This window comes from Suricata suricatta, chromosome 8 (assembly GCF_006229205.1).
Source record: "Suricata suricatta isolate VVHF042 chromosome 8, meerkat_22Aug2017_6uvM2_HiC, whole genome shotgun sequence".
NCBI lineage: Eukaryota > Metazoa > Chordata > Mammalia > Carnivora > Herpestidae > Suricata > Suricata suricatta.
Window position 1 is genome coordinate 127,820,524 of NC_043707.1, and position 26,364 is coordinate 127,846,887.

Here is a 26,364-nt window from a genome sequence, read left to right on the forward strand (position 1 = left end):
ACACATTCTGACTTCTGTGATCCTGCTCTACTAGATACGCGTGCGCTAACACACACACACACACACACACACACACACACACACACACACAGAAATGGATGTGCAAAGAGAGACACTGCAGCTTCATTTATAATTAAAAATTTCAAACTATCTAAATGACCACAAATTGGAGAACAGTTAAGGGGGGGGGAAGCAAGTACAGCTTGCGTACTATGATACCATTTACGAGGGAAGAAATTTCTGTGTGTGCGTGTGTGTATCTATATGTCTGTACATGCACAGGAAGGTCCCAGGAAGCCCACAGGAAACAGGTAATGGTGGCCACCCCTAAAGATCGGAAGTAAGGCATAAAAGAGATTTCAATTTGATTTTTTCTTAAGTAAGGATAGTTTTAAAAAAAAAACAAGAAAAAGAATGGACAAAGCTTTGATGTAAAATGGCCCTCAGTTAAAATCTGGACGCTGCCAGTTACCTGCTGGGTGGCTTTGGACAAACAGCTCTGAATCTCGGTACCCGCCTGTGAAAGGGTAGAACAGCACCTCCTGCACAGAGCTTCTGGGGGGGATTAAATGACATTCTTTAGGAAGTACGCTGGCTCTTAGTCGGTGCCCAATAAACCACAGCAGTTACAATAGCCAGGCCCTTCACATGGTGCTTGATTTTTTGGTGTTTTTCATAAACAGCAAAGGGAAAGAATTAAAATTGCATGGGTGCAATATGAAAGCGGCAAAAACGTATTAAATTCATCTGTTCTGCTGCAAACCTGAGGCCAATAAGCTTGGTTTTCAATTATTTTGCGAGATCCTGAGCCACCTCTCTAGAGAAGGGAAGAGGAGGAGGAAATCCAGGAAAGCGGGGGAACACAGACCAAACAATAACTGTAGTTTCTTGGTTAAACTGAGCACCGACCAGGATTTCATTTTCTCGGCCCCCAAGGGTGTTTTACTTGCATTGAACCTACGTAAACATGATGGAGGAGGGAGGAGGGTGGGGGGCTCTGGTGCAACACTACCAAACCGTATACATTTATGATTTTATTATATGCATTAATAAAGCTCTTTGCAAATCTGTTTGCTTAGTTGGGCTTCCGTGAACCCCCCTGGAAGCTAGAAGGGCGAGTGGTAATGCTCCCTGTTGAACCAAAAGGCAACTGAGGCTCAGAGAGGATCAGGTGCCTCGCCAAGGTCACACAGCAGAGCCAGGATGTGAACTCAGGCAGGCCTGTCTCACCCCACAGTGAGAGGGTTTCATTCTGAGCCTCCTGGGGCACTTCTGTGGTCGCTGTTCCAAGTACCCCGTGGGGAGGGAATGACAGGAAAAGAGGCTGTGAGGACACCTGCCTGCACGTGGCCTCCAGGCCTGTGAGTAGCCAAGGCAGCCCTCCCAACAGGCCAGGTGGTGGCGAACCCAGAGTTCAGTTGTGATTGATGCCATCAGTGGGGCCTGAGGGGGGGGGGGGGTCATTGAAGCCTGGTTTGCAGGGCCCCCACCAGGGGGCGCTGATCCAGCACAGAATACTGGGTGAACGCACAGTCTTGCTGTCAGTAAGACCCAAGAACCAACACACAGAAGGCCTGGGACTAACATCCCCAAAGGAACATATATACCAGGCACACGAGGCACAAAGGATTAATAATATCATGTGGAGGGGCTCAGGAGCTCTCCCTGGGGGAGGTGATTCCAAGCTGAATTTTGAAAGGAAGGACAAGAGCCCATCAGACGCTGGAAGACGAGGCCAAGCAAAAGGCCCAGAGCGGGATGCGTAATCAGACCGGATGCATCCAGACTCTCCTGTGTGAGCGCCACCTACATGATGTGCTGCCTCAGTATATGGTCCTGCCGCCCTGGGAAGTAAGATGCAGTGAGGAGACTGAGGCTCAGGGGGTTGAGCAACTCACCCAAGGTCACACAGCTAGTAACTGACAAGGCAGGACCCGAGCCTGGCTCTGTGTGGTGATGGGCTTAGGATCATGGCCCGCCCTGGGCGAGAGAGGCCGATGCCAGATGGAGAAAGGTCCTGAATGCCAGGGAAGACCCTCCGGGTTGCTTGGCACAATGTAGAAGATACAGAACCTTCTAACATATGTTCTTGTTTTGTCTCTAAATGTGTACCAACAAGTAAGTGCAGTTAACGTTTTAAGTAGAGTGTTGTGATGATTAAGACAGAAACAGTTCAGAAGGAATAAGGCTGACTTTGCTCATTTATGTCTACAGCAGAAATATTTACAGACCACCCTCATACCCAGCGTCTGATGCTCCGAAGTCGTGATCAATGCAATACAACTTGAGTTCATCTTTCTTCTCCGCTTAGTCATCCATTCTCAGAGACAGTGCTTCTTGGGCCCTCAAATATTAAGATAATCCCTGGGACTTGCAAGCATTGCTCTCTGGAGAGAGTAAAGGACTTTTCTAGAAGAGAAAGCCCAGAGGCTGCGGGGAGGCACGGTCGGCTTCCCAGAGCGGAGGGCAGCGGTCAGATGAGAGTTTAAGGAAAGCCGCAGTGGCACATGGGAGTCGAGGCCAGGAGCAGGGAGAGCGGGGAGGAGGCTGTTTTCCATGGGGGCTGGATTGCCCGATCTCAGGGCTGGAGCAAGGGCCCAGGGGCAGGTCATAAAAATCAGCAGGGCTCTGCGGTGAGTGAAAGAGGGGGCCTAAGACATTGCCTTGATGGTTTCTGCCTGCGGGACGAGGCGGATGGCAGTGGAGAGAGAATCCAGGCCGGTAGGCTTGGGTGTGGGACACATTAGGTTTGTAGAGGGCCCCTCAACCCTGCGCCCCAGTCCTTCCAAGGGTGTTGGGGGTGTGAGCACACAAGCACCCATGCGGTCAGAGAGCACCTCCAAGGGAGCCTGGAGAGTAACCCCTAAACCCTGGGCCCCAGATAGCAGTCGTGGAGACAGGGCAGGGACCCCTGACTCTGAGCCCCTTCCCTCACGCTGCAGGGGGGGAGCGTGCTTCCACACGAGCACACAAAAAGAACGGACTCAAGTCACTGCACAAACCAGGGTCTGAATGGGTCTCAATAAAAGAACCAGGTGTGCTAAGCTGGATGCAAGTCCTGGACGCAGAGGGGAGACGAGGAATGTCCACTTGCACAGACCTGCTGAGCAGCGAGGCCAAGGGCACGGCTCTCGGCTGGCCCAGCTTCAGCCTGACACAGGGGTTCGAGAGGGAAGGCTGTCTCGTGGGCCCCTCAGACCACGTCCCCCATGGGCAGGGGGGCTGTGTGGGTGGCCGGGGGAGGGTGCCGGGAGCAGGGTGCCTGCCACCGTGGAGGTCAAGGAGAGTTCCCAGGGCGTGACCTGTTGGGCAGCCGCCCTCGCCTCTTCCAGGGCGGCTGAGGGCAGGGAGGCCTTCGGGCCTGGCCGGGCCAGGGTGAGCTGGACAGACAGGAACCCAGACCCCGGAGTTCCGTCTCACAGAGCAGGGTGGCCCCCCTCCAGCCCCCCACGGCCCGTCACCCCAGGAGGACCCCTGCTCCCTCTCTTCCTTTTCCCGTGGGGCCCTAGACCAGCCACGCTGGAAGCTGGACCCCCCTCCAGAGCCACACGCTGACTTGAGAGAACTTCATTCAGCTGGCTTCGTCACTCGCTCACCTGGCATGCACCCCACTACGCATGCGTCACTTACCAGCCAGCACGCACCCCACTACGCATGCGTCACTCGCCCAGCCAGCGCGCACTCCACTACGCGTGCCGGGCGCTGTTGTCAGCCGTGAGGACCCAGCACGAGCAAAAGGGACAGCGCCCCCAAAGAGGCGGCCACTGCTGCACCCTCGTGTTCCACAGTGTGTGGCCAGGGCCCCGGTTTCCCCCCAAGGGAGTCCCTCCTGGCTTTCCAGTGCCAGGTGGGGGTGGGGCTCCCAAGGCTGATGCCCACCCCCCCACTCCTCTGCCCGCAGGGGGGATTGGCTGCTGAGCTTCGTGTACCGCACGTCCTCGGTGCAGCTCCGCGTCGCCGGCCTACAGCCCGTGCTGCTGCAGGACAGGAGAGTGGAGAACGTGGACCTATCCTCTGTCGTGAGTATCGCCCGTCCCTCCTAGGGCCGTGTGGGGGTGCGTCATGACGCCAGCCCAGCCACCCCCGGCCACAGGGCCACTGGCCCATTTCACCCCAGAGCGGGGAAGTCGTAAGAATCTGCTTGGGAAGAGGTCACTCCTGTTCACGGGCGCCGTCTTCTTGCCGGGGCTTTGTCTCCAGGTCCTTTACACACATTGTCTCTAATTCTTACGCATTCCCTGGGGCCACTGTGATTATGTCCATTTCACAGACAGGAAAACTGAGGCTTAGAAAAGTTCCTGTCATACTACTGGAAATCGGTAGCCTGTATGTGCACCCCCAGAGCCATGCTTTTGGCCCTGCATTGAGGCCCTTTCCCCATGTCCCAGCCCCAGTTACCCCAGGACAGTCTGTTCCCCACAGAGGTAAGAAGAGCAACCAGAGGGCGCAGATGGAGGGATTGGGGCTTGACCATAGCAGACGTCCGTGACTGCCAGGCCGTGACACTGTGGAATGCAGAGCAAGGAAAGTGTGTTCCAAGGACCCCCCACCTTGGAATCATCTGGGGTGGGCTATGTAAAATGCAGGACACTCCCCCTCCCCCACCACGGACACTGGGGAAAATAATAATATAAATAAATAAGGAAATAAGGAAATAAATAAAATGCCGACCTTTAGATCAGTCTCTGGGGGTAGAGCCTGCCAGTCTGCAATTGAGCAGACCGCTCCCCGCCCCCAGTGGTTCCAGACATCTGAGATGAGGCTTAGGTCGAGGGTGCCTATGGCTCAAAAGAATTCTTGCTGGACATGGGGTGGTACAAACCTAACTTGAGGTCCTAGATCCGCCTGTGGGGCTTGAAGGGACCGCATCCCCCTGCACATGCCTGTCACAGGGAGCTGTCCGGGGGGCACTCCCTGTCCAACTCGGCTTTGCAGGCACCAGTGTCCCCTTTGTACAGATAAGGACACTGAGGCTCAGAGAGGCTATGGGACATGCCCAGGGTCCCACAGCGGGAACATGGCCAAGCGGGACTCAAACCCAGGTCTGAAGTCAATGGGCATCACCCCTGCTCAGGGAGCTGTGGCCGGCATGGGAGAGGGGGCCCCCTGCCAGGAAGGTGAGGGCACCCAGATGCAGCTACGTCCCGCCTCCGGCCAGGGAGAATCCCAGTGATGCAAGGGGCCCCTGAGGACAAGAACGCATGTCCGATTGTTGTGTGGCACCAAGTGCTGCCCAGGCGTGTCGCAGTCTCAGGTTCCAAACACCTGAAAGCAGACAAAGCAGACCCCTGGGGGGCATCTGAACCCCCCTGGGGGGAGGGATGCTCTGGAGGACTCTGGCTTCCCCATCTGGGCACCTTGGACCCCACCCTCGTGCCAGGCCAGTCGGGTTACTGCATGGTCACTGAGACCTGACTGAGGTTTGAAGGCAGCATGTGAGAATATTCTGGCACAAAACACTTAAGCCCAGAAGTTTCTCAGGCACTGCTGCCGCTGAAGCCCACAGGCCGTGTCCTCGCCTGAGCCTCTCACGCAGCCTGCCACCGCACTGCTGGGCCATTTCCGCCTCGCTTATGTCATAGCTCCCAAAGTGCCCAGGACACTCGCCCGTCCTAACCCCCCAGAGGAACACAGGTGAAGCAGCCCCCTGCCTTCCTAAAATATATATATATTTTTTAAATTTTAATGTTTGTTTAATTGTTTGAGAGAGACAGAGTGCAAGCAGGGGAGGGGCAGAGGGAGAGGGAGACCCGGAATCTGAAGCAGGCTCCAGCTCCAAGCTGTCAGTGCAGAGCCCGACGCGGGGCTCGAACCCACGAACCATGAGATCATGACCTGAACCGAAGTCAGCCGCTTAACCAACCGAGCCACCCAGGCACCCCAACCCCCAGCCTTCCTAACTGTCCTATTTAAGGGTCCCTGTTCCCTGAAGGGACAGAGAAGTGACTCCTCACCCTGCCGGTCTCCCTCTGCCAGAAGAATCAAAGGTGAAAAGGGTGAGAAGAAACATCCTTGTACGTGAAATCCCTTTACACACCACAAAGCCCTGGCAGGACCCACCTTCTGCCCTGGGAAGCCCCTGAGTGGGACACGGTGACAAGAGCACAGCCTCTGGCACCAGAGAGGCCAGGCTCTGCCGCTGGTATACTGGCTGTGTGACCTCAGGCCGGTCATTCAGCCTCTCTGTGCCTCCATTTTCTCATCCACGAAATGGGGGCACAGGTAAGATGCGTGGGGTCCCATAGGCCTTCATTTAATGCTAGTTCCCTTCTGTCCTGCCCCTGCGCCGTCCTCAATTCTTTTGCCCCTCAGACCCCTCTCCTTTCTTCAGACCGACTTTGAGGCGGCTTCTGGCTTCCGCTCTTAACCTGGTCTCAGCTCTCTGTCACTTTGGGAGCACAGCACAGAAAAAGCAGTGCCTTCCTCTTCTGGGTAATTGGAGGGAATTAGCATTTGCTTTTGCGCTGAAAATCCTTGCTGGAGGAGAGACTGGCTGGCGAGGGAGTCCCCGTTCCTGCCACAGGCAGAACCCTGCAGGGCCGGGGGCCGTGACCTCGAGCGTCAGCTGGGCCTCGGCCACCCACCCACACGTGGCCTGCGGTGGCCTGCGGTGGCTTGCGGTGGCTCCCGGTCACAGACGAGCCTGAGGCCGCAGGGAGGGAGAGGCAGGCAGGCAGCTGTTGGGGTGAATGAAGCCGACGGGGGCCAGGCCCCGCTCCTGTCCCGTGTGGGGACATGGGGGATGCTGTGGGGGATTCTGCCACCCTCAAGGCCAACGCCTGAGGCGTCACGGGGTTCCCACTCTTCACGTCCCTCAGGAAATGCCGCTGACTTCTAGAACTTAGCACAGGGCTGGGCTCGAACAATGGCAGTAAGAAAGCCAGCATGGGCCAGGCGCCCATCACAGGCCTCATGTCATCGGTCCCCGCAGCGGTCCCGTGAGGTACAGATGTGGAAACTGAGGCTCCATGTGAGGGGTGGAGCCAGGTGAACCTGGGGGACCAGGTAGAGCCTGGGCTCTTCGCCTCCTACTGGGGCTGCCCGCGCCCACACGTCTCCGTCCATGGTGTGACCCCTACCTCCGGGTCAGGGTCTGCCACGCATGTCAGCTCACTGACTCCTCACTCCGGCGCATGTGGCGCAGGTGCCTCTGCTAGCCCTGCTTTGTAGGTGAGGAAACTGAGGCCCAAGGGGTAAAGGAACCCGAAGGGGCCCGATGGGCTTGCAAGGAGTTCCCGGCGGGCAGAGGCAGGTGGCCAAAGCCCAGTGTAGGCGCGTCCCGAGGTGCCTTGCGAGGCAGCAGGCAGCATGGTCATGGAGCACAGGGCCAGCCGTGGGCGGTGCATGAGTTAGAAGGGGCCCCTGGGCTCGAGGTCCGTCAGAGGATAGAAATGAGTGAGTGATGTAGACAGTGGGGTGCAGCGAACACGGTCACAGAGGAGCCCCGGCGACGGTCCCTAGCCAGCGTTGGGGGGTCAGGGAAGGCTTCTCAGCCGGTCAGGTGGCAGATTTCAGTTAAGACAGCGAGGAGGTGGCCACAGGCTGGGATCTTTACCCGGCATCAGCCACAGCAGACCTCACTGCTAAGAGTCTTCCCCAGCCCGCCTCACCTCTGCTCTCCCGTCCCTTTGGCTACCTGTACAGTTGGAACTATCAGCAAGCTTTCCCCCTGGGTCTTGGCGGAGGGGCGGGATTGGCTGAAACCTGGACCAATGTGTCCATGGAATTTCCATCTGCGGTCAGCCATAGCCCACGGCCACAAACACCTCCCTTCCTTCCTGTCTGCCTCCACCCAGCCCAGCACTGGCCTGTCACCAACAATTCTTGTTTGTCCCTATGGGTCTAGGTTTTGTGCTGGCTGGAATTGAGATGTGATGGCTAGAGCTGGAGCAGCCATTTTGGGCTCCCAAATGGATCAGCCCAGCCAACTCCCTACCCTTATCCCCCTCCGCCCCTTCCAGGAAAACTAAGACAAGGGAACTCATACTCATGCAGCCCCGGCAGTGTGCCAGGCGTGGTACCTCGTGGTCTGTATCTATTACTTCTTCCCATGCACCCCATGAGGTAGGTGTCACCAACTCCAACTGGGTAATGTCCCTGCGGAAGTGTTTTGAGCCAGAATGTAAGGGCCTTAATAGAGGTAACATATGCTGACTCCTACAAAGAGCCAGGTTCTCGAACTCCTGTATGGACTTTCCAGGCAGGTGTCATGATCCTCATTTTACAGACGGAGAAGCTGGGGCTCAGGACATTGCAAGACTCACCTGGTCATTTGTAAGAGAAGGAGCTGGAACCCTGTTTCTCTGAGCCCAAAGTGAGGTTCTCTCCAGTGCCTTGCGGCCACTAACGTCCACCCTCTGTGGAAAGACGCTGGCCCACCATGCCCTCCGCCCCAAGTGCAGGAGTCCGAAAAGCCCCTTGTTTGTGGGTATACGTGTGTGTTCTCTGAATGCTGCTAAAAAGCGTTTGTGGACAAAGGTTCTGGCTACGAGAAAATCACCAGGCTGTACAGGAAGTTGTGTCTTTGTTCTTGAGAAATCATTTGAATAGTGTGTGATGTGTGGTTCCAGTGGGTGTTCTCAGCAGAGCCTTCGAGAGGTTTCTGAGCCTCCCCAGCATTTTTCCTGTCTTCCTTTTAAACCGAAAGGAGCATTCTGTGTTGCGCTTGCCTTGGGCACTAGAGCAGACCCCCCGAGACTGGCAGGCAGAGCAGGGGGCTGCGTTTCGGGGAGCAGATCTGAGCTGAACGGACTCTGCTGCAGCCTCTCGAGCACAGCGCTCCACGGCTCTCGACTTTGCTGTCCTCCTCAGTAAAATCACAGTGATTTCCAGAGTTCCCCACCCCACCTGATTCTCGATGAAGAGAACAGGCCCAGATTCAAATCCCGATGCGGACACTTCCTAGCTCGATGACCTTGGGCAAGTCACCTTACCTCTGTAGGCTCAGTGTCTTCATCTACAGTTAGCAGCCAATACCTTTCACAGGACGGCATCCATTCTGTTCATCTTCTGCACTGTATGAAGGACCTACTGCGTGCTGGGCACTGTCCATTATCACCGTGAGGCATCGGGCATTGTCAGTCACCCCTACCTGTCACTCACTGATACATGCCAACACAAAAGTGGGGGTGTCTCTGTTCTCTGAGGAAGAAGGTGGGCATTCTGAGTCCTCAGCCTTTGTCTTAGTAAAGATTCGGGTCCATGGAACAGAGGCGCAGCGGAAGGAGCTTAAGGACACAAGAGTTGATGCTGTGAGGGAAGAAAAGGCCAGACTAGGCAGTCCAGGGCTCATAGCTCTGCAAGCTTCAGGGGTCAAAATTCCCCCTTGCTTGCAGAGGGCCATCTGGCCCAAGGTTGTTGCTCAGGCTCTGGCCATCACGTCTGAATTCCAGCAAGCAGGAAAGAGTACATGGGGGAAAGAAGGACACTCCCCCTACCTTTTTTTTTTTTTTTAAGTAAGCTTTACTCCCAACCCGGGGCTTGAACTCACGACCCTGAGATCAAGAGTTACATTCTCCACTAAGCCAAGCAGACACCCAAAAATATAAAAATAAGTAAAGAGGCACCCCAAGGGTACCACGTGACACTACTGCTCCTTCTCATGGCCAAACCTTGTCACAGCACCACACTCAGCTACAAGGGAGGGAAGAGAATGTACTCAGCTATAGACTGGAGTTCCTGGGGCGCCTGGGAGGCTCAGTTGGTTAAGTGGCCGATTTTGGCCCAGGTCATGATCTCAGTTTGTGGGTTTGAGCCCCGCATCGGATTCTGTGCTGACAGCTCAGAGCTTGGAACCTGCTTCTGATTCTGTTATCTCCCGCTCTCTGCCCCTCCACCACTCCTGCTTGGTCTCGGTCTCTCTCTCTCTCTCAAAAAAAATAAAACATTAGAAAAAATGTTAAGATTAAATAAATATTTTTTAAAAATTTTTACTAATAAAAAATAAATAAATAAACAAACAAACCAGAGTTCTCATGACCGAGAAACGGGGAGAGAGAATCGCAGGACGCCCTGAGCAGTCTCTGTCACAGCTGTTTTCAATTTGGGGCCTTTTCCTGAAGGAATCCTCCCAGTAATGCTCTGATATAGCTACTCTACTGTTCCCATTTTGCAGCTGAGGCAAGTGGAGGTCTGGGGGCTAGAGGGGCTTGCTCATGGTCCCACAGCCAGGAGCCGTAGAGAGCTTCTGCCATACCTTAGAGCCACTGGCGAGAATGAGAATTTCCGCTCCAACTTTCTATCAGGAGATTCCTTCCTGCCCCCACAGGACCCAGAATGTATACAGAAACATCCTTCATTTTTATTTAATAAACTCTAGGGGCGCCTGGGTGGCTCAGGTGGTTGAGTGTCCGACTTAGGCTCAGGTCATAATGTCACGAGTTCGTGAGTTCGAGCCCCGCGTCAGGCTCTGTGCTGACAGCATGGAACCTGCTACAGATTCTCTGCCTCCCTCCCTCTCTTTCTCTGCCCTTCTCCCACCCCCTCCCTGCTTCTCTCCCTCTCTCTCTTAAAAATAAATAAACTTGAAAAAATGATGAGTTCTAGAGTGGCCTTGAACCCGAGGCTTCCCGCCCCACTCTGGATTTGAGAGTCATTGGGAGCTGGACCCACAGTGTGGGGGATCAGGTTGCTGAGGGAGGGGAGGGTGAGGCATAGGAGTGCAGCTTGGGGCCCTGGGAAGGGCAGGGCTCTGACCACCCACCATGGGTCCCTTCCTGTGCCCCTGCAGGTCAGCGGCCACCTGGACTACGCCAAGCAGATGGACGTCATCCTGAAGACTGTAGGCATCCGCACCAAGCCAGGCTGGGATGAAAAGGGGCTCCTGCTGGCCCCAGGCAGCCTGCCCCCAGAGGACCCCCACCAGACAGCAGCCGCCGCCTCATCAGACAAGGCCACACCCGGAGACAACCCCAGAGCGGCCACGGCCGCTGACCCTAGCCAAGCCCCGGTGCCGGCAGGACTGGACCCTGCCGAGAGTCCGCAGATCTGCGGCCACGGCATAGGCCCCAACCCACTGGGCTGCCCGGACTGTGCCGGCGAGACCCAGGGCCCCTGCCCAGGGCTGGACTGACCGCAGAGGGGACTGGAGCTGTCTTCCCAGGATCCTGCATGCAGCCCTCTCTTACCCCTCCACCAGTGCCCCCCAGGAGTCTAAATGTCCACCAGTGCCTTTCCCAAGTCAAAGGCACTGGCATTGAAAAGAAAGGAATTGGAAGGAGGGGGAGGCACAGAGAGACAGCGTCCCCGCCCTGAGCAGTCAAGGCCAGAGCCCTGCAGAGATGACCAGGCACAGTTTAGAGCCCCAGCCTTGGGCTTGCTATATTTTAGGTCACAGTTGTGAGGTCTGGCTGACCATCTGGGGGCCCAGGAGGGCTCTCTCGGGCCCAAGGCTCCCAAGGCACCATTCTCCCCCAGCCCCAGTAAGCCCAGGTGAGTGCCTGCTCGTCCCTCCACACTCCAGAGCTGCCCGGCAGCCCACAGGCACCACCAGTGCCCCTACAGAGCAGGCAGAGATGGGGAGTCAGCAGCTTACTCTCTGCTCTTGGGAATATCCGATTTGCCTTGTACAGCTACCCAGGCTGTGCACTGCAGAACGACAAAAGCTTCAGTCACATGGACGTGATACAAAGGCCACCCTCCCCCAGTTGTGCTGCGTGGTGGCCCTGGAACCAACCATCACTGTGTGGTGAATATATGCCGAATCAGCATGCACGGTGGTGGGGAAGGATTTCCTAGAACAGGAAGAGGTGATAATGATCATGATCAAAATAATAAAAATAACTACCGCTCATGGAGGACTTACCGTGGACAGTGCTTTCATGGGTTGTCTCTACAGACCCTACCAGTAACTCTGTGAGGTAGCTACTCAGTACTTTCATGTTACTGAAAGTTACTGAGATCCAGAGAGGTTAGGTAACTTGCTCAAGGTTGCACAGCTGGTCAGTCTCAAACTCCAGTCAGGGTCCAGACTCTTGGCCACTGAATCGGCATCTGCTTTGCTCCTCCCACTGTCCCTGAATGACAGGGCCAGAGAAGGTTCTTCTCCATCGTGCAGATGGGGAAACAAAGGCCCAGGCAGAGTAAGCATTGACATGTTCTGGGGCAGGCTGCGAGGAGGGGGATGGCAGAAGGAACTAGAAATAGTAGCGCTGAATGGATTCTCATGTACATGTTTGCTTGTTCATTCAACAGATGTTTACAGAGCTGCTGCTGCCATGAGTCTGAACAGCCCATCTCGCCCAGGGTCTCAACCCACTGCACCAGCTGCTTCTCCACCCCCAGGGGCCCCTCAAGCAAATCTAGTCCACACCATGGTCACTGCCTCAGGTAGTGTTTATTGGGAGTCCACTCAGGCAGGCCTGGGGGCGCAGGGGGCCCCAGCAAGCACCATGACCCCTCTGTGGCCCGTGGGCAGGGCCAGAGTAGAATCTAATCAGCACCAAGGAGAGCGCCAGGCCGCAGGGGAGGGCCCCCTGGGCTTTTGGGTTGGTTGAAACTGGGGAGGCCTCGACTGAAAACTTAGAGCAGGTAAAATGTGGAGACCAAGAGTCCCCCCCCCACCTCAAAGACAACCCAGGCTCTGTGCCAGCATCCACCTACCTGCCCAAGGGCAGCAACCCACGCAGGGATGGCTCTTCCACTCTGCTGACCCGAGTGGCCGCCACTCCTGTTTCCCTCACTGACCCAGGGAATGCCAGAAGGAGGTGGGCCAATGGGCTGGTCTGTCCCGATCAGTTGGCTCCCTTCTAGGTCCAAGGAAGTCCAAGATGAAGGGAACCCTGTTCCGGGTGTTGAGCGAGAAACTACCAGCCCCCACGTTGCCCCCCCGTGAGAGGCAGGGCAGCAGCCTGGGAGTGGGCATGGGAGCCCTGCTCAGCAGCCAGAAGTTGGGGAGCCATAGCCAGGTGGTGGCATCGGGGCCAGGCGTTCTGACACCAGCAGGTCCCACCCCCAGCAGCACCACCTGTGGGTGTTCTGCTCTACACCTGCTGTCCTAATTCTCAGGGCACCGTTACCCCACTTTGCACACGGAATAGCAGGCTCAGAGGTTACAGAACCCGTGTAAGAGCCAGCGAGTAGTGGAGCAGAGATTCAAAGGGATGCCTTCCTGACGCCGAGGTCGGGTGTTTTTCTGTGCATCCTGAGGTGGTAGCCCGGCTGAAAACCAGCAAGTCATCCTCGGGGTTAACGGTCCCCCAAGCCAGCACATCTCCAACTGCAGTGTGCACAGTTCACCCAGGGCTCTTGCTAACATGCAGATACTGACTCAGCAGGCCTGGGGTGGGGGTGGGGGCACAGGTGTGCATTTTAAACAAACTGCAGGGAGGTGACGCTAATGGTGGTGGCCTCACAGGAGTGAGGGACTCAGCACCAATCTACCTCTGCAGACAGAGGCGTCCCTTCCCTACCATCTCCTAGAATGCCAAAGGAGAGGACTGTCTTCTCCACCAGACCTGAACCAAGAGGTCCTTTCCCCTCTGCCAGTGTCCCCCAGCCACCTCCACATACATCCACGGGCACCACTCGGCAGTGGCGCATCCTGGAGAGAACGGTATCCCAGCCAGCTGTTATTCCAGGGGGTGGGCAGTGGGGCTGGCTCAGTGCACCCCACTGGAACTCAGAGGGCTCCCAAGAGGCCTGCAGCCTCCCAGCCTTAGCCCAGAGCTGGTCCAAGGCCTTGGGGACTTGGTCCCATCCAGTCCAGCTCCCCACTGGCCAGCTCCAAGATTGGGTCAGTTCGTGGGAGCACCAAGTGGATGCAGCTTCGGCTGGGGCTCCACAGGATCGATGTCGGAGAAATTGACCACAGCAGTAACCCTGGCAGAGGGCGGGGGGTCCCGGGGGGCCTCTCGACGCAGCAGTGGCTGGACCGTGCGCTGCAGGCCCGAGGAACCACCGGAGCCTGAGCCTGAGTCAGAATTGGAGTCAGATGGCAAGGGCAGTGGCAACACGTGCTGCAGGCTCAGGCCCGGCCGGGGGCCGCTGTGAGAGGTACGCATGGAGGGTGATGCCAGGCTGGCCCGGCGCTCCCGGGGGCAGTGGGGACAGGGCAGGAACCTGCCCAGGGCCCGCTTGAAGTCCCGCATGAAGAGCGGGTAGATGATGGGGTTCATGGTGCTGTTGCAATAACCCAGCCACGTGAGGGCATCGAAGAGGCCTGGGGAGATGCAGTCGCACACGGCCTGGAGAGAAGGGATACGTCATGCTTGGTCCCAGAGCAGGCTCATGGACCACCCTACCCAGCATGGCTGGGACAGGCACACAAACACATACACCACGAGATGCAGCCCCCCCCCCACACCTCCGTCCCCATGTCTGAGCTGAAGTGTGGTTCAGGGCCTCTCCCAGGAAGGCCTGGACTCACCTGCCCTCGTGGTGGCATTACCTGGGCTATATTGGCCACGAAGAAGGGCAGCCAGGTCACAAAGAACATGCCTAGCAGGATGCCCAGTGTCAGACTGGCCTTTAAGGCCTTCCTGCTGTGCTGGGTGGTCAGACGCCTGCTATCGGCCAACTCCATCCCTGGGCGTGGGGTCCTGGGCACCTGTGGGGTGGAAGGCCACAGACATAAGACATCCGAGAGGGAGCTCCATTCCAACGCTGACCTCAGCCACAGACAAAGCCTCGATTGCAATTCTAGACTGAGCCCTAGTACCAGGAATAAACGGAGCCCTCCTGATCCTTGAATGAGCCCCAAATGTAGTCCTACATTCCCCAGTTGCAGACCTGACTCTGACTCCAGAGTTAGCCTTGATCCTGGCTTTAGATCAAGCCCTGACATAAGGAATAAGCCAAGCCCTGCTCATGGTCCCAGACTGAGCCCTGATAACTACTATAGACTGAGACCTACATAACCAAGGTCTCAAACTGAGCCTCAACTCTCGTCTGAACTGAGCCCAACCTTAGCCCCAGACTGTCCTGAGCTCGGCCATAGACTGAGCCCTGATCCTGGCCCTGCACTGAGCCCTGACTCTGACACAAGGACTTCTAGGAAGGGCAATAAACAGAGCAACACTGCCCCAAACACAAATCAGACCTTTCAGAAGACCCCTCCCCCGCTGGCCCACCCCAAAAAGACAACACTGAGTACAAGTCGACACACATGACCGTGAGCCCCAGCACCACACAAAGCCTTGTCCCTATAAAAGTTCCAATTAAACAGTACTTGACAACAATCCCTATCAAAATAAAGCCAGCATTCTTCACAGAGCTAGAACAAACAATCTAAAATTTGTATGGAACCAGAAAAGACCCCAAAGAACCAAAGCAATCCTGAAAAAGAAAACCAGAACTGGTGGCATCACAATTTCAGACTTCAAGCTGTATTAGCTGTCATCATCAGGACAGTGTGGTACTGGCACAAAAACAGACACTCAGACCAATGGGACAGAATAGAGAACCCAGAAATGGACCCACAAACATATGGCCAACTAATCTTTGACAAAGCAGGAAAGAATATCCAATGGAATAAAGACAGTCTCTTCAGCAAATGGTGTTGGGAAAACTGGACAGCAACATGCAGAAGAATGAACCTGGACCACTTTCTTACCCCATACACAAAAATAAACTCAAAATGGATGAAAGACCTAAACATAAGACAGGAAGCCATCAAAATCCTAGAGGGGAAAACAGGCAACAACCTCTTTGACCTCAGCCACAGCAACTTCTTACTTGACATGTCTCCAGAGGCAAAGGAAACAAAAGCCAAAATGAACTGGTGGTACCTTGTCAAGATAAACACTTTCTTCATGGTGAAGGAAACAATCAGCAAAACTAAAAGGCAACCAATGGAATGGGAAAAGATATTTACAAATGACACAAGACAAAGCCTTAGTATCTAAAATCTATAAAGAACTTATCAAACTCAACACCTAAAACACCAATAATCCAGTGAAGAAATGGACATTAAGACATGGATAGACACTTTTCCAAAGACATCCAGATGGCTGACACATGAAAAAATGCTCAACATCACTCATCATCAGGGAAATACAAATTAAAACCACAATGAGATACCACCTCACACCTGTCAGAATAGCTAAAATTAACAACTCAGCCAACAACATATGTTGGTGAGGATGTGGAAAAAGAGGAACACTTTTGCATGGCTGGTGGGAATGCAGACGGGTCCCGCCACTCTGGAAAACAGGATGGAAGTTCCTCAAAAAATTAAAAACAGAACTACCCTACACCCCAGCAATTGCACTACTAGCTATTTATCCAAAGGGCACAGGTGTGCTGTTTCGAAGGGGCACATGCACCCCAATGTTTGTAGCAGCACTTTCAACACTAGCCAAAGTATGGAAAGAGCCCAAATGTCCATCGCTTGATGAAGGGATAAAGAAGATGTGGTATAGATATAGATATACCATAGAATATTACTCAACGATCAAAAAGAATGAAATCTTGCCATTTGCAACAATGTGGACAAAACTAGAGTGTATTATGTTATGTGAAATTAGAGAAAGCGAAATTTGAGAAAGACAAATATCACATGACTTACTCATATGTGGAATTTAGGATACAAAACAGATGAGCATAAGGGAAGGGAAGCAAAAATAATACAGAAACAAGGAAGGGGAACAAACCATAAGAGACTCTTAAATACAGAGAACAAACTGAGGGTTACTGGAGGAATTGTAGGGGGGATGGGCTAATTGGACACGGGGCATTAAGGAGGACACTTGTTGGAATGAGCACTGGGTGTTATATGTAGGGGATGAATCACTGAATTTTACTTCTGAAATCATTATTGCACTATACATGAACTAACTTGGATGTAAATTTTTAAAATTAATACATTTTTTAAAAAAGAAAAATAAACAGTACTTGATAAAAGAAGTTTGATGCTGTCCAGGGCACGGCAATCTCTTCATATACATATTCTCTTCATATTTGGAAAGAATGCTCTTGCCTGCACCATTACTCTCACACTAAAGTGCTTTTCTGAAAACATGTGCACAGAGCAATGTTTGCAATGAAATCAATTTAGACCCCTAGGGATGCTACTGACCTTGGCATTTTACAACCCAAATTACAGTGTGGCCTGAAAGACAGACATCTTCATTCCCAAACATTGACTTCAAGAGCTGGATTGTGGGGGAGAAAAGAAGGGAAAAAGGAGCTGACCCACAGCAGCCATTAAAGAGAACACAGGCACAAGGAGTTTACTGGTGACCAGTAGTCCCAAAATAGTAAAAGCTCTGAACTGGGTGATCTTTTAGCCCAGCTCTTCCCTTAACTTTTTCAACCTCCTGAGCTCATTGGGAGTCCAATGAAATCTACAAAACCTTTCCCCAGAAAACAAAAAGCTTCTAAATTCTTATACATGCACACACAGAAAAGGAAAAAACAGCCCACATTTCCAGCGGGTTCAGAGACCACCTTGAGGTCCATCTATGAAATCCTCGAGGCCCATGAAAGCTGGGACAAGAAGTCCCCCTCTAAACTGTATATTGCAGTCAATTTAGATTTTCACACACCAGATTTACACAAAGTGGACCCGCCTGTATTTGCAGCTTAAGTAAATACCAGTATGGGGAGGTGTGCACAATTAACTGAACCGTGCGAAGTCTGTGTGTCCTGCCTGGGAACATGCCTGGCCTTCAGAAGCCAGGGATTCCTCCATTTCCCAAACTGCATGAGAGCTCAGCTTAGCTTTGAGGCAGCCAGAGGTGGGTTGGGTATGAGGTGATGAAAGAGTCAGAAGGAGGCAGGAAGGGAACCAGATTCCCAGGCAACCTTTGCAGATGGAAAGTGGGCGGAGGAGGCAAACCAAGAAGATATGTCAGTCCTGGGGAGCACCAGCGCCAAACCCCCACCCGGCTCTCAGGCGCAGACAGCCTCCTCCAGCCTTGTCTTCTCTCCCAGCCTCCTCCGAGTAGCCAGACTTGGGGTCCTGTCCATGGTGCTGAAACCCCCGGTTTATGCTGTCTTTCTATAGAATCAAAGGGTCCTATTCTAGAATGACAGTGGGCAGGAGGAGGGAGATGAAGCACACTGTAATTCCCACCAGGGAGTTTATCAGTATGTTTATCCAGGTGGAATCTGGCTATATGAATACCGAGGACAAATTCACAAAGAGGAGCCTATGAGAAGCCCTTGATTTCTCCCCTCTGTCTCGGTGGGGCAGCACTGTGCAGAAGCAAGAGCTGGGTTTGTAAAGACAAGTGATCTGGCTTCAAGTCATGCCTCTACCACTTACTCGCTCTGTGATCTTGAGACAGTCTCTGTTTCCACATCTGTAAAATGGGAAAAACAATACTCAGCTGTGGAGTCGTTGTGAGGCTGTGGATAATAAATGCATGCACAGTGCCTGACATAGAGTAAGTGCTAACCATATGGTAGCCCTGATGTCGGTTCAGTAGTACGTGTTGGAGATGGGGAAGTCTTGAATACCCTCCGAAGCCCTGTCCTCCTGCCAGCAACTCAGGCTCCCCAAAGCAGCACTGATGTCAGGACAAATGCTCTGACTCACCATGCTATAGTGTGGCAAGGGCGGAAAAAAGGATCTGCTTTTCTCTTTCCTCTTCTCATTTTCTCCTTTCCAGAGTAGACTATATATAGCTTCTGTAGACCCACCATGGTCAACTTGAAGGAGAGACTCCTACTTCCGCCAAAGATCTGCCATGCCTTCAAATTCCTGGCATCAATGGGGACAGCCAGTAGGGGAGGAGGGAGCCACCATTCTCAGAGGGCCACCCATACAGGTATCCCCCGACCTCTGGCGACCTGGGCAGAGCAAGAGACAGCCTTGATCTTGTCAGAGCTCTGTGGCACTGGGGAACTGAGACAATGGGGGGAATATTGGGGAGTGATCATCAGAGAGGGAGTTCCAGATAAGGAATTAAAGAGGGCCTCAGATTCCCCCTCTAGGAATCTTCCTGGGGAAACCCTGGGTTTTTCTTTCTCTTCTTCTCTCCAAAGAGTTGACCCAAAAACATAGACAAGGGCAAAGCTCAGAGAGCACAGGGAAATTTCCCAGGTCGCATTGTCCCAGTACAGGTAGGTAGTATTATCTCCATTTTGCAGGTGATGTCCAGAGAAGCAAAAAAACTTGCCAGAAGTCACACAGCAGGTAAGTGTTGAGTCCGGAATTCAAAGTTCTTTCTAGCTCCAGAAATTGCACATCTTCCACCTCACTGCACTGCTTCCATTTGGGGTGGGGGTGGGGAGGCTGCAGAAACCCCCACCACCGTCAGCAAGAAGCCCTCATGGAGCAGAAGGCGGTGGCAACCACCAGCTTCACCCTGAGGTCCAGCTGATGCCAGCCTCACCCTGCCCACTTTTCTATGCCCTGTAACCACCTCAGGGCCCCTCATGGCCACATTCTGCGGTTTGCCTGCCCCTCATATATGCATGTCACCACCAGAGTCACCTGGAGGACAACTTGGCAGTGTCCCTTCCAGGAGGCAATTGCATTTACAGGTTCCCATGTTCAATAAATGCCTGAACACATGGGGCACCTGGGTGGCTTGGTCGGTTGAACATCTGACTCTTAATTTCAGCTCAGGTCATGATTCCACAGTTTGTGAGTTTGAGCCCCAAATCGGGCTCTGCGCTGACAATGCAGAACCTATTTTTGAATTCTGTCTCCCTCCCTCTCTCTGCCCTCTCCCATTTTCACTCTCTCTCTCAAAAATAAGTAAACATTTAAAAAAAAATACCTGTACACATATCTGTACACTTGGGATATACTGAAATGTGTATCACAACACTATTCCTGATAGGAAACGGGGAAACAGCCTTAACGTGCATGGAAAGATAGTGGTTAAATAAACCATTGTACATTGCCACTATAGACTATGACACAGATGTTTAAAAGAATATATTTGATCAAATGAAAAGATCCCCAAGACATAATATCATTATTAAGTGGAGCGCCTGGGTGGCTCAGTCAGTTAAGTGTCCGGCTTCGGCTCAGGTCATGATCTCACAGTTCGTGGGTTCGAGCCCCACATCAGGCTCTGTGCTGACAGCTCAGCCCGCTTCAGATTCTGTGTCTCCCTCTCTCTCTGCCCCTCCCCCACTTATACTCTGTTTCTCTCTGTCTCAATAATAAATAAAAACATTTTTAAAAATTTTTTAATCAATATTAAGTGATAATATCAAGTTGCAAAATAATAGGTACAATGTGATTTCATTGCTTAAGATACATACAAAACAAAGCACTAAGTCTCTTTGGGTGCATAAGCAAATATGGAAACACAAAGAAAAAGCAATGGAAAGACATATCTTAAATTGATAAGAGCGTCCCTGGGAACAGAAGGTGATTATGTGGAATTTGAGAGGGTCTTTCACTTTATCCCTATGGCTGAACTTTTATTTATTTTTTATTTACTTTTTAAAGTAACCTCTACTCCAAATGTGGAGCTTGAACTCATGATCCCAAGATCAAGAGTCGCATGTTCTATCCACTGAGCCAGCCAGGTGCCTCCTGAATTTTTATTTTAAAGTGGATTCATGTATTCCCTTGTGCAATGTAAAATTTTCACAATTGAGGCACCTGGGTGGCTCAGTCAGCTAAGTGTCTGACTTCAGCTCAGGTCATGATCTCACAGTTCATGGTTTCCAGCCCCGCTTCAGGCTCTGTGCTGAACGCTTGCTCAAAGCCTGGATCCTGCTTGGGATTCTGCATCTCCTCCTTTCTCTGCCCCTCCCCTGCTCACGCTCTGTCTCACTCTCTCTCAAAATAAATAAATGTAAAAACTTTTTTTAAATTTTCACAATCACCTACTTATAGCATAAGGATTCTAAGACAGACTGTGGAGCCAGACTTGTCTGGGTCCAAATCATGGCTCTGTTACTAACTGGCTGTGTGACCTCAAGCAAGGCATTTCACCTCTCTGAGCCTCAGCTTTCTCATCTGTCAGATGGCAGTTACAATGGCATCTACCCCCAGAGGACTGCAGTCAGGATTAACTTAGATAATCTGCATAGAGTCACCCGAATTGCGCCTGGCACACAGTATTACCATTTCTGTCATGAGTTCAGCTCAACACTCTGATTATGGTGATGTTGCCGCTGTTGGTGGCAATCGTGGGGATTTCCCCCTAGAAAGTCTCAAAGGGATCATTTCTCCCAAACCGAATATCTTACCACCAAGAGGAAAGGGGAGAAACTACCACTGGCTGAGCACCCAGTATGTGCCAGGTTTATATATATTATCTCATGGATCCTTCAAAACAGCCTCATGTGATAGATGGCATTCCTCTGGGGCAGAAGGAGGTGAATGGCTTGTCCCAAGTCATCAGCAGTGATGGGGAGGATGCAGGACCTGAACCCCTGACCGGCCGGGTGCACGAGCTCTGCACCCACAGCAGCCAAGGCTGCCTTGCTCGGCACCGCTCCTCTGCAACCTCTCCCCAGCTCGGCCCCCTCCTCCACCCCCAAGATATGTCTGTGATCACAGCCTCCGCTGGAAGGGAAGGCAGATCACTAAGACGAAGTGGCGCAGAGTTGGGTGAGGGCGGAGGTGGAGGGGGGAGCAGCCGATGGGAGAGGCAGGGGAGAGGAAGATGGGGAGACGTGGAAGGAAGGCAGAGAAGGGGGAGAGGTGGGTCCGGAGGAGAGAGGGGCAGGAGAAGGGGAGAAAGATGAGGTGCCCAGGAAGATGGAGGGGAGAGGGCTGCAGACCAGAGGCACAGGCCCCGGCACTAGGCAGGCTGGGAAGGCCAGACTCCCGGGCAGACCTCCTCTCCGGCTGCTCCCCGTCGCTGAGCTCCCACACACATCCCTCCCGAGGATGAGCACCATCCCACCCTGGCACAGATCTCTCTCTCCCTCCCCCCTGCCCTGGCAGCATCTCACTCACTCTGACACCACTCCTCCCACGCCCCTCTCTTCATCCCCAGCCCAGTCCCTGCCTCAGCTGTAAGTGGGACCCCTTTCCCATGGCTGCAGGGCCAGGAAAGCCTGGCTGAAACCACTGAGCTAACGGTGGCTTCTGAAAACTGTGTTCAAATAACTAGGTAGATGGGGGGGGCAGCAGGAGAGAGTAAAATGCCCGCTCAGCTACCATGTCCTTCCCCCCCAGGGGAGCTGGGGCTTCAGAAATGCACGTCCCCACCCCTCCCTTGTGGGGAAGCTAGCGGCCAGACTGGGGAAGGGAGCTAAGGGCTAAGTCAGGCTGAGGACAGGAGGAAAGGGGTCTGGTGCACCCTTTGGAGACGTGAGAATGAACAGAAGTTTCATTCATTCATTCAACCCCCTGATGAGACCGAACAGAAGCTGTGTTCATTCGCATCAGTTCCTTTAGGTCCAGGCACTGAGCCTCCACTGCCCGCTGAAAGCCCAGTCTCTGAGGCAGGTCAGCTTAGATGGGAGGAAAGGGGTGGTGACCCAGGAAGACAGGCTGGAGGCCATATCCCAGAAGCAAATTCCCCAAATGCAGGCGACTGCCCAAGCAATAAGGAAAACAGGCATGCGGAGGTCTGCCGAGGGGCAAGGTCAGTGGTGCGGTCTGACACCTCCTCTCTCTCTGAACCTCAATCTCCCCATCTGTCAAACAGGGATGATGGTGGTGGCTGCCTGGTGGGTGTTTGGAGGAGTAGATTAGTTATCTGCTTATCCCGGCACATAGTGAGCGCTCAGAGACTGTGGGGCTGCAGCTGTCAGCACCCCCGGGAGATTCCTGCCCAGACCACGGTCTCTGGTGCAATCCTGGTACCAGCCCATTGGCTTCATGGAAAGAAAAGTGGGTCACAAGTACTGATGGAACAGAGAGCGCCGCCCAGTCCCACCCCAAGCTTGCCAACACCTTAGTTATGTCCTTAGTCACTAGAGCAGAACTTTCCAAAGCACAGAAATGGAAGATGACCTTTGGTGGTAAACGGACCCAGAAGATAACCAAACCACAGAGTGAGAACAGTAGGCTGGTCCAGCATCCTTCTAGCTCCTCTGGTCACGCCCAGAGAAAGTCTCACGTGAGTGCCACTGTGCCTTTAACATCCCACTAAGAGACAAAGTGGACCTGGGGCTTGGCCACTCCAATCACACTGAGCCAGGCTTCTGGAACACTGCCAGGCTCCTGCCGCTCACTGAAGCTATCTTTGTGATTGCCTTCCGTTTATGACAAAGGTACCGAGTTTCCATTTCCAGGAGAGATAAGAAGTTTCCTTTCTAAACAAATGCATGGAAGGAAAAAGATAAGTGAAATGATCTAGAGAAAATGCTAAGTACCTAGGGAGGAAGCCACTTGAGGTGTGGGGGAGCGGGGCGGGAAGGAGGGAGGTAGATATGCCACAGTGGTTCCAGAAGCCTGAAGTTTGGGAAGTGCCCCTTCGCAAGAATCCAGGGAGAGAGTGTGGATGGCCCAAGGCAGCCTTCCTAAAACCGGAGAACCAAGTCAGGGTCACAGCCACCTCCTAGTGAGATTCAGGAATGTTCTCCGAGTACAGATGAAGGGCGGGAGTAAGACTGCTTCACCAGGACCCCCTGTCCACCAAAAGCCTGTCCCCCGCTGCTTTATGGGCCACAACGCTGGGGAGGGACAGGCAAGCTGCTCTGTGGAACTGCCTTTCAGCCTCCAACCCCCCCAAACCTCCAGGCGCCCCCCATCCTGCAGCAGCCTCCTCCACCAGGGGGATGGACAAGACTGGAGAGCTGATGGGGCGCCTGGGTGACTCAGTCAGTTCAGCTCAGGTCATGATCTCAAGGTTCATGAGTTCGAGCCCCACCCTGGGCTCTGCGCTGACAATGCAGAGCCTGCTTGGAATTCTCTCCCCCCACCCCTCAAAATATATAAACTTAGAAAAAAATAGGGGAGCTGAATCAGGACCTTCGTCGGAGCCTGTGACCTAATTCTCTGGGGTTCAGGCCTGGTCAACCTAAACCCCCATTCGTTGGAGGTTTTGGACAATAGACAATATGACTCAGGTGCCATATGGCCTGTGTGACGAGAGCAGCCAGTCTGCTCCAAACACTGCAGGGTCTTACCCTGCACAAGTAATTAGTAGGCACCTACTGTGTACAGTGGGGATCAAAACCAACCCAGAGGTGCCCAGCCCTCATGGAGCTTACATTCTAGTAGGGAAGATAGACAATGAATAATTCAAACCCGTGGTCAGGACAGAGAATAGTAGGGTGAGGGAGTGCAGATGAGTCTGGAGACAGAGTGGTCAGGGATGGACTCTGGGAAGACGTGACCTGTAGGCTGAAAAGCGGTCAGGCAGGGCAGCCCCAGGGGAAGAGCGTTCCAGGCAGAGGGAAGAGCAATGCAAAGTCCTGGACACGGGAGTCCATCTGGTGTCTTCTGATGCTCCCGGAAGGCACCAGATGGATGATGCACTGGTGCAGAGAAAGGGCAAGGGGAGGAAGTGAAGCTAGAGAGGTTGGCAGCACCGGATTCCGAGGTCTCCTCTTTTATCTTAAGAGTGCCGGGGCAGCTCAGTCGGTTAAGCCTCTGACTCTTGGTTTCAGCTCAGGTCACGATCTCATGGTTCATAGGATCAAAACCCCACATCAGGCTCTGTACTGATGGAGCGGAACCTGCCTCGGATTCTCTCTTTCCTCTCTTTCTCCTCTCTCTCTGCCTCTTCCCCCAGTGTGCACTCTTTCTTTCTCTCTCAAAAAAATAAATAAACATAAAAAACCTGATGGGATCACTTTTGTTTTGTCAATCGTTGTGGCTCCTGTGTAGGGAATAGACAGGAGTGGGCCCAGAGTGGAGGCAGGGGAGGCCAGTGGGAGAGAGCAAAGACCCCCAGCTAAGAAGCACTGGTGGTCTGGATGGGGAGGGTGGCATTGGAAGTGGCACGGCTTTAGGAAGGCAGCGCCAACAGGCCTTGCTAATGTATCCCATGAGCATGAGTAAGAAAAATTATTCCTAAGTTTCTGTCGGGTGATGCCACCATGATGCCATCTGCCATTATGGGAGAGACAGGAAAGGGGTAGGGAGGGAGGGCTGGGACCTGTGAATTCCCTTTGCACATGGAACCTTCGAGAAGCCTGCCCCACGCCCTGACGGAGCTGTCCTATGGCCAGTCAGCATGGCGTCTAGAGCACAACAGAGAGGTGGGAGCTGGAAATGGCCACTTGGAGGTCACGTATTAAGTGATAGATGCCCCGCGGGTACCCAACGGCTGCCCATTCCTCTCCATCCCCCCAAGCCCGGCTCTGCCTGTGCACCCCGGGTACCTGCAGCGTCTCCAAGGCCTGGCCGGCCATGCCGGTGGTGAGGGAGGCCACCTGGACGGCCTGCTTGCGGGCAGCCAGCAAGATCCTGCAGTAGGTGAAGCAGATGGCGCCCGAGGGCAGGAAGAAGGTGAGGCCCGAGGCCACGAGGACGAAGGGCAGGCTGGCCAGCAGGCGGCACTGGCCCGGGGCAGGGGCCCGGGCGCGGCCCAGCTGGTGCCAGCCCAGCAGCAGGGGCAGGAACGAGGCGAGCGCAGCCAGGCTCCAGGCGCCCAGGACAAGCCCCAGGGCGCGCGCGGGCGTCATGCGCAGCTTGTAGCTCAGCGGCGAGAGGATGAGCAGGTAGCGGTCCAGGCTGATGAGGCAGAGGTTGAGGATGGAGGCGCTGCAGCACATCACGTCGAAGGCGGCCCAGAGCAGGCAGAGGCCGCGTGCCAGCACCCAGCGCCCATACAGCGCGTTCAGCATGGCCGGCGGCATCACCACCAGCCCCACCATCAGGTCCGACGTGAAGAGTGACACCAGGAAGAAGTTGGACGTGTTGCGCAGCGCGGGCTGCGTGCAGATGAGCGCGATGAGCAGCGAGTTGGCCGCCGCCGTCAGCGCGATGACTGCGCACAGCGCAGCCGCCACCCAGCCGCTGCCTGCCGGGTCCGACGGCGGCCCCGACCCCCAGTCCGGGGTGCTGTTGCTGGCAGGGCCGGGCTCTGGGACCATGGGGGCGAGGAGTGGAGGGCGAGGACGTCAGACCCGAGAGGGGTTCGGAGGGCGAGGTAGGATGGGAGAGGGGACTGGAGGAGCCGGAGGCTGGCTGGGCGTCGTAGGTGAGAACAGACCCCCACCAGGGATCGGGTGGGAAGAGCGGGACAGGGACACTAGATGACAGGGCAACGACCCAGGAAGACGGGGAGGGGTTATACGGTGTGAGGTGGGGATACGGAGCAAACTGGTAGGGAGTTTGGGAGGGGGCACATGACCAGAGCGGGCTCAGAGCGGAGAGCGGGCTGGAAATCGGCAGGATGAGACGCCAAGTGACTGGACGGTTGGATGGGTGGGAGCGAGCCCCCTAGATGGGGCGGGCGGGAAGATCCGGGCGGGGACACCTGCTGGGGCGGGTACCCCGGGAGCTGGGAGCAGGGGACGCACTCAACCGGGGCAGCCTCCTCGGTGGCAAGTGGGCGTACCGCGGTGACTTGGGAGTGGGGTGGGGGATGGGGGGAGAGAGCCACA

The 26,364-nt window shown here is 54.1% G+C and overlaps 2 protein-coding genes across 4 annotated transcripts in view; one reads left to right on the forward strand and one right to left on the reverse strand.

Moving 5' to 3' along the window:
* The window catches only part of TMCO4 (transmembrane and coiled-coil domains 4), an 85,986-nt gene extending 74,191 nt beyond the window's left edge, over positions 1–11,795 (forward strand). For all 3 annotated transcript variants that reach the window (XM_029946556.1, XM_029946557.1, XM_029946558.1), the window contains 2 exons: positions 3,902–4,019; positions 10,730–11,795. In XM_029946556.1, the coding sequence (XP_029802416.1) occupies positions 3,902–4,019; positions 10,730–11,071 (460 nt within the window). In that variant the 3' untranslated portion in view covers positions 11,072–11,795. The remainder of the gene's footprint in view (positions 1–3,901; positions 4,020–10,729) is intronic.
* A 520-nt stretch (positions 11,796–12,315) lies between these two features.
* On the reverse strand, positions 12,316–26,330 carry HTR6 (5-hydroxytryptamine receptor 6). The gene is made up of 3 exons (XM_029946560.1): positions 25,138–26,330; positions 14,387–14,545; positions 12,316–14,183 (listed from the first exon to the last, which is right to left on the reverse strand). Exons 1-3 carry the CDS (start codon positions 25,849–25,851, stop codon positions 13,734–13,736), a joined length of 1,323 nt encoding a protein of 440 aa, XP_029802420.1. The 5' UTR covers positions 25,852–26,330; the 3' UTR covers positions 12,316–13,733.
* Positions 26,331–26,364: the final 34 nt, after the last annotated feature.

Bases quoted from the DNA above. Each gene is read 5' to 3' on its own strand.
- HTR6 (XM_029946560.1), bottom strand. From the start codon at position 25,851: ATGGTCCCAGAGCCCGGCCCTGCCAGCAACAGCACCCCGGACTGGGGG. The intron at 14,546-25,137 runs GTACCCGGGGTG...TCCACCCCACAG, and splicing joins AGGCCTTGGAGACGCTGCAG to GTGCCCAGGACCCCACGCCC. The intron at 14,184-14,386 runs GTAATGCCACCA...CCTTCTCTCCAG, and splicing joins TCGTGGCCAATATAGCCCAG to GCCGTGTGCGACTGCATCTC.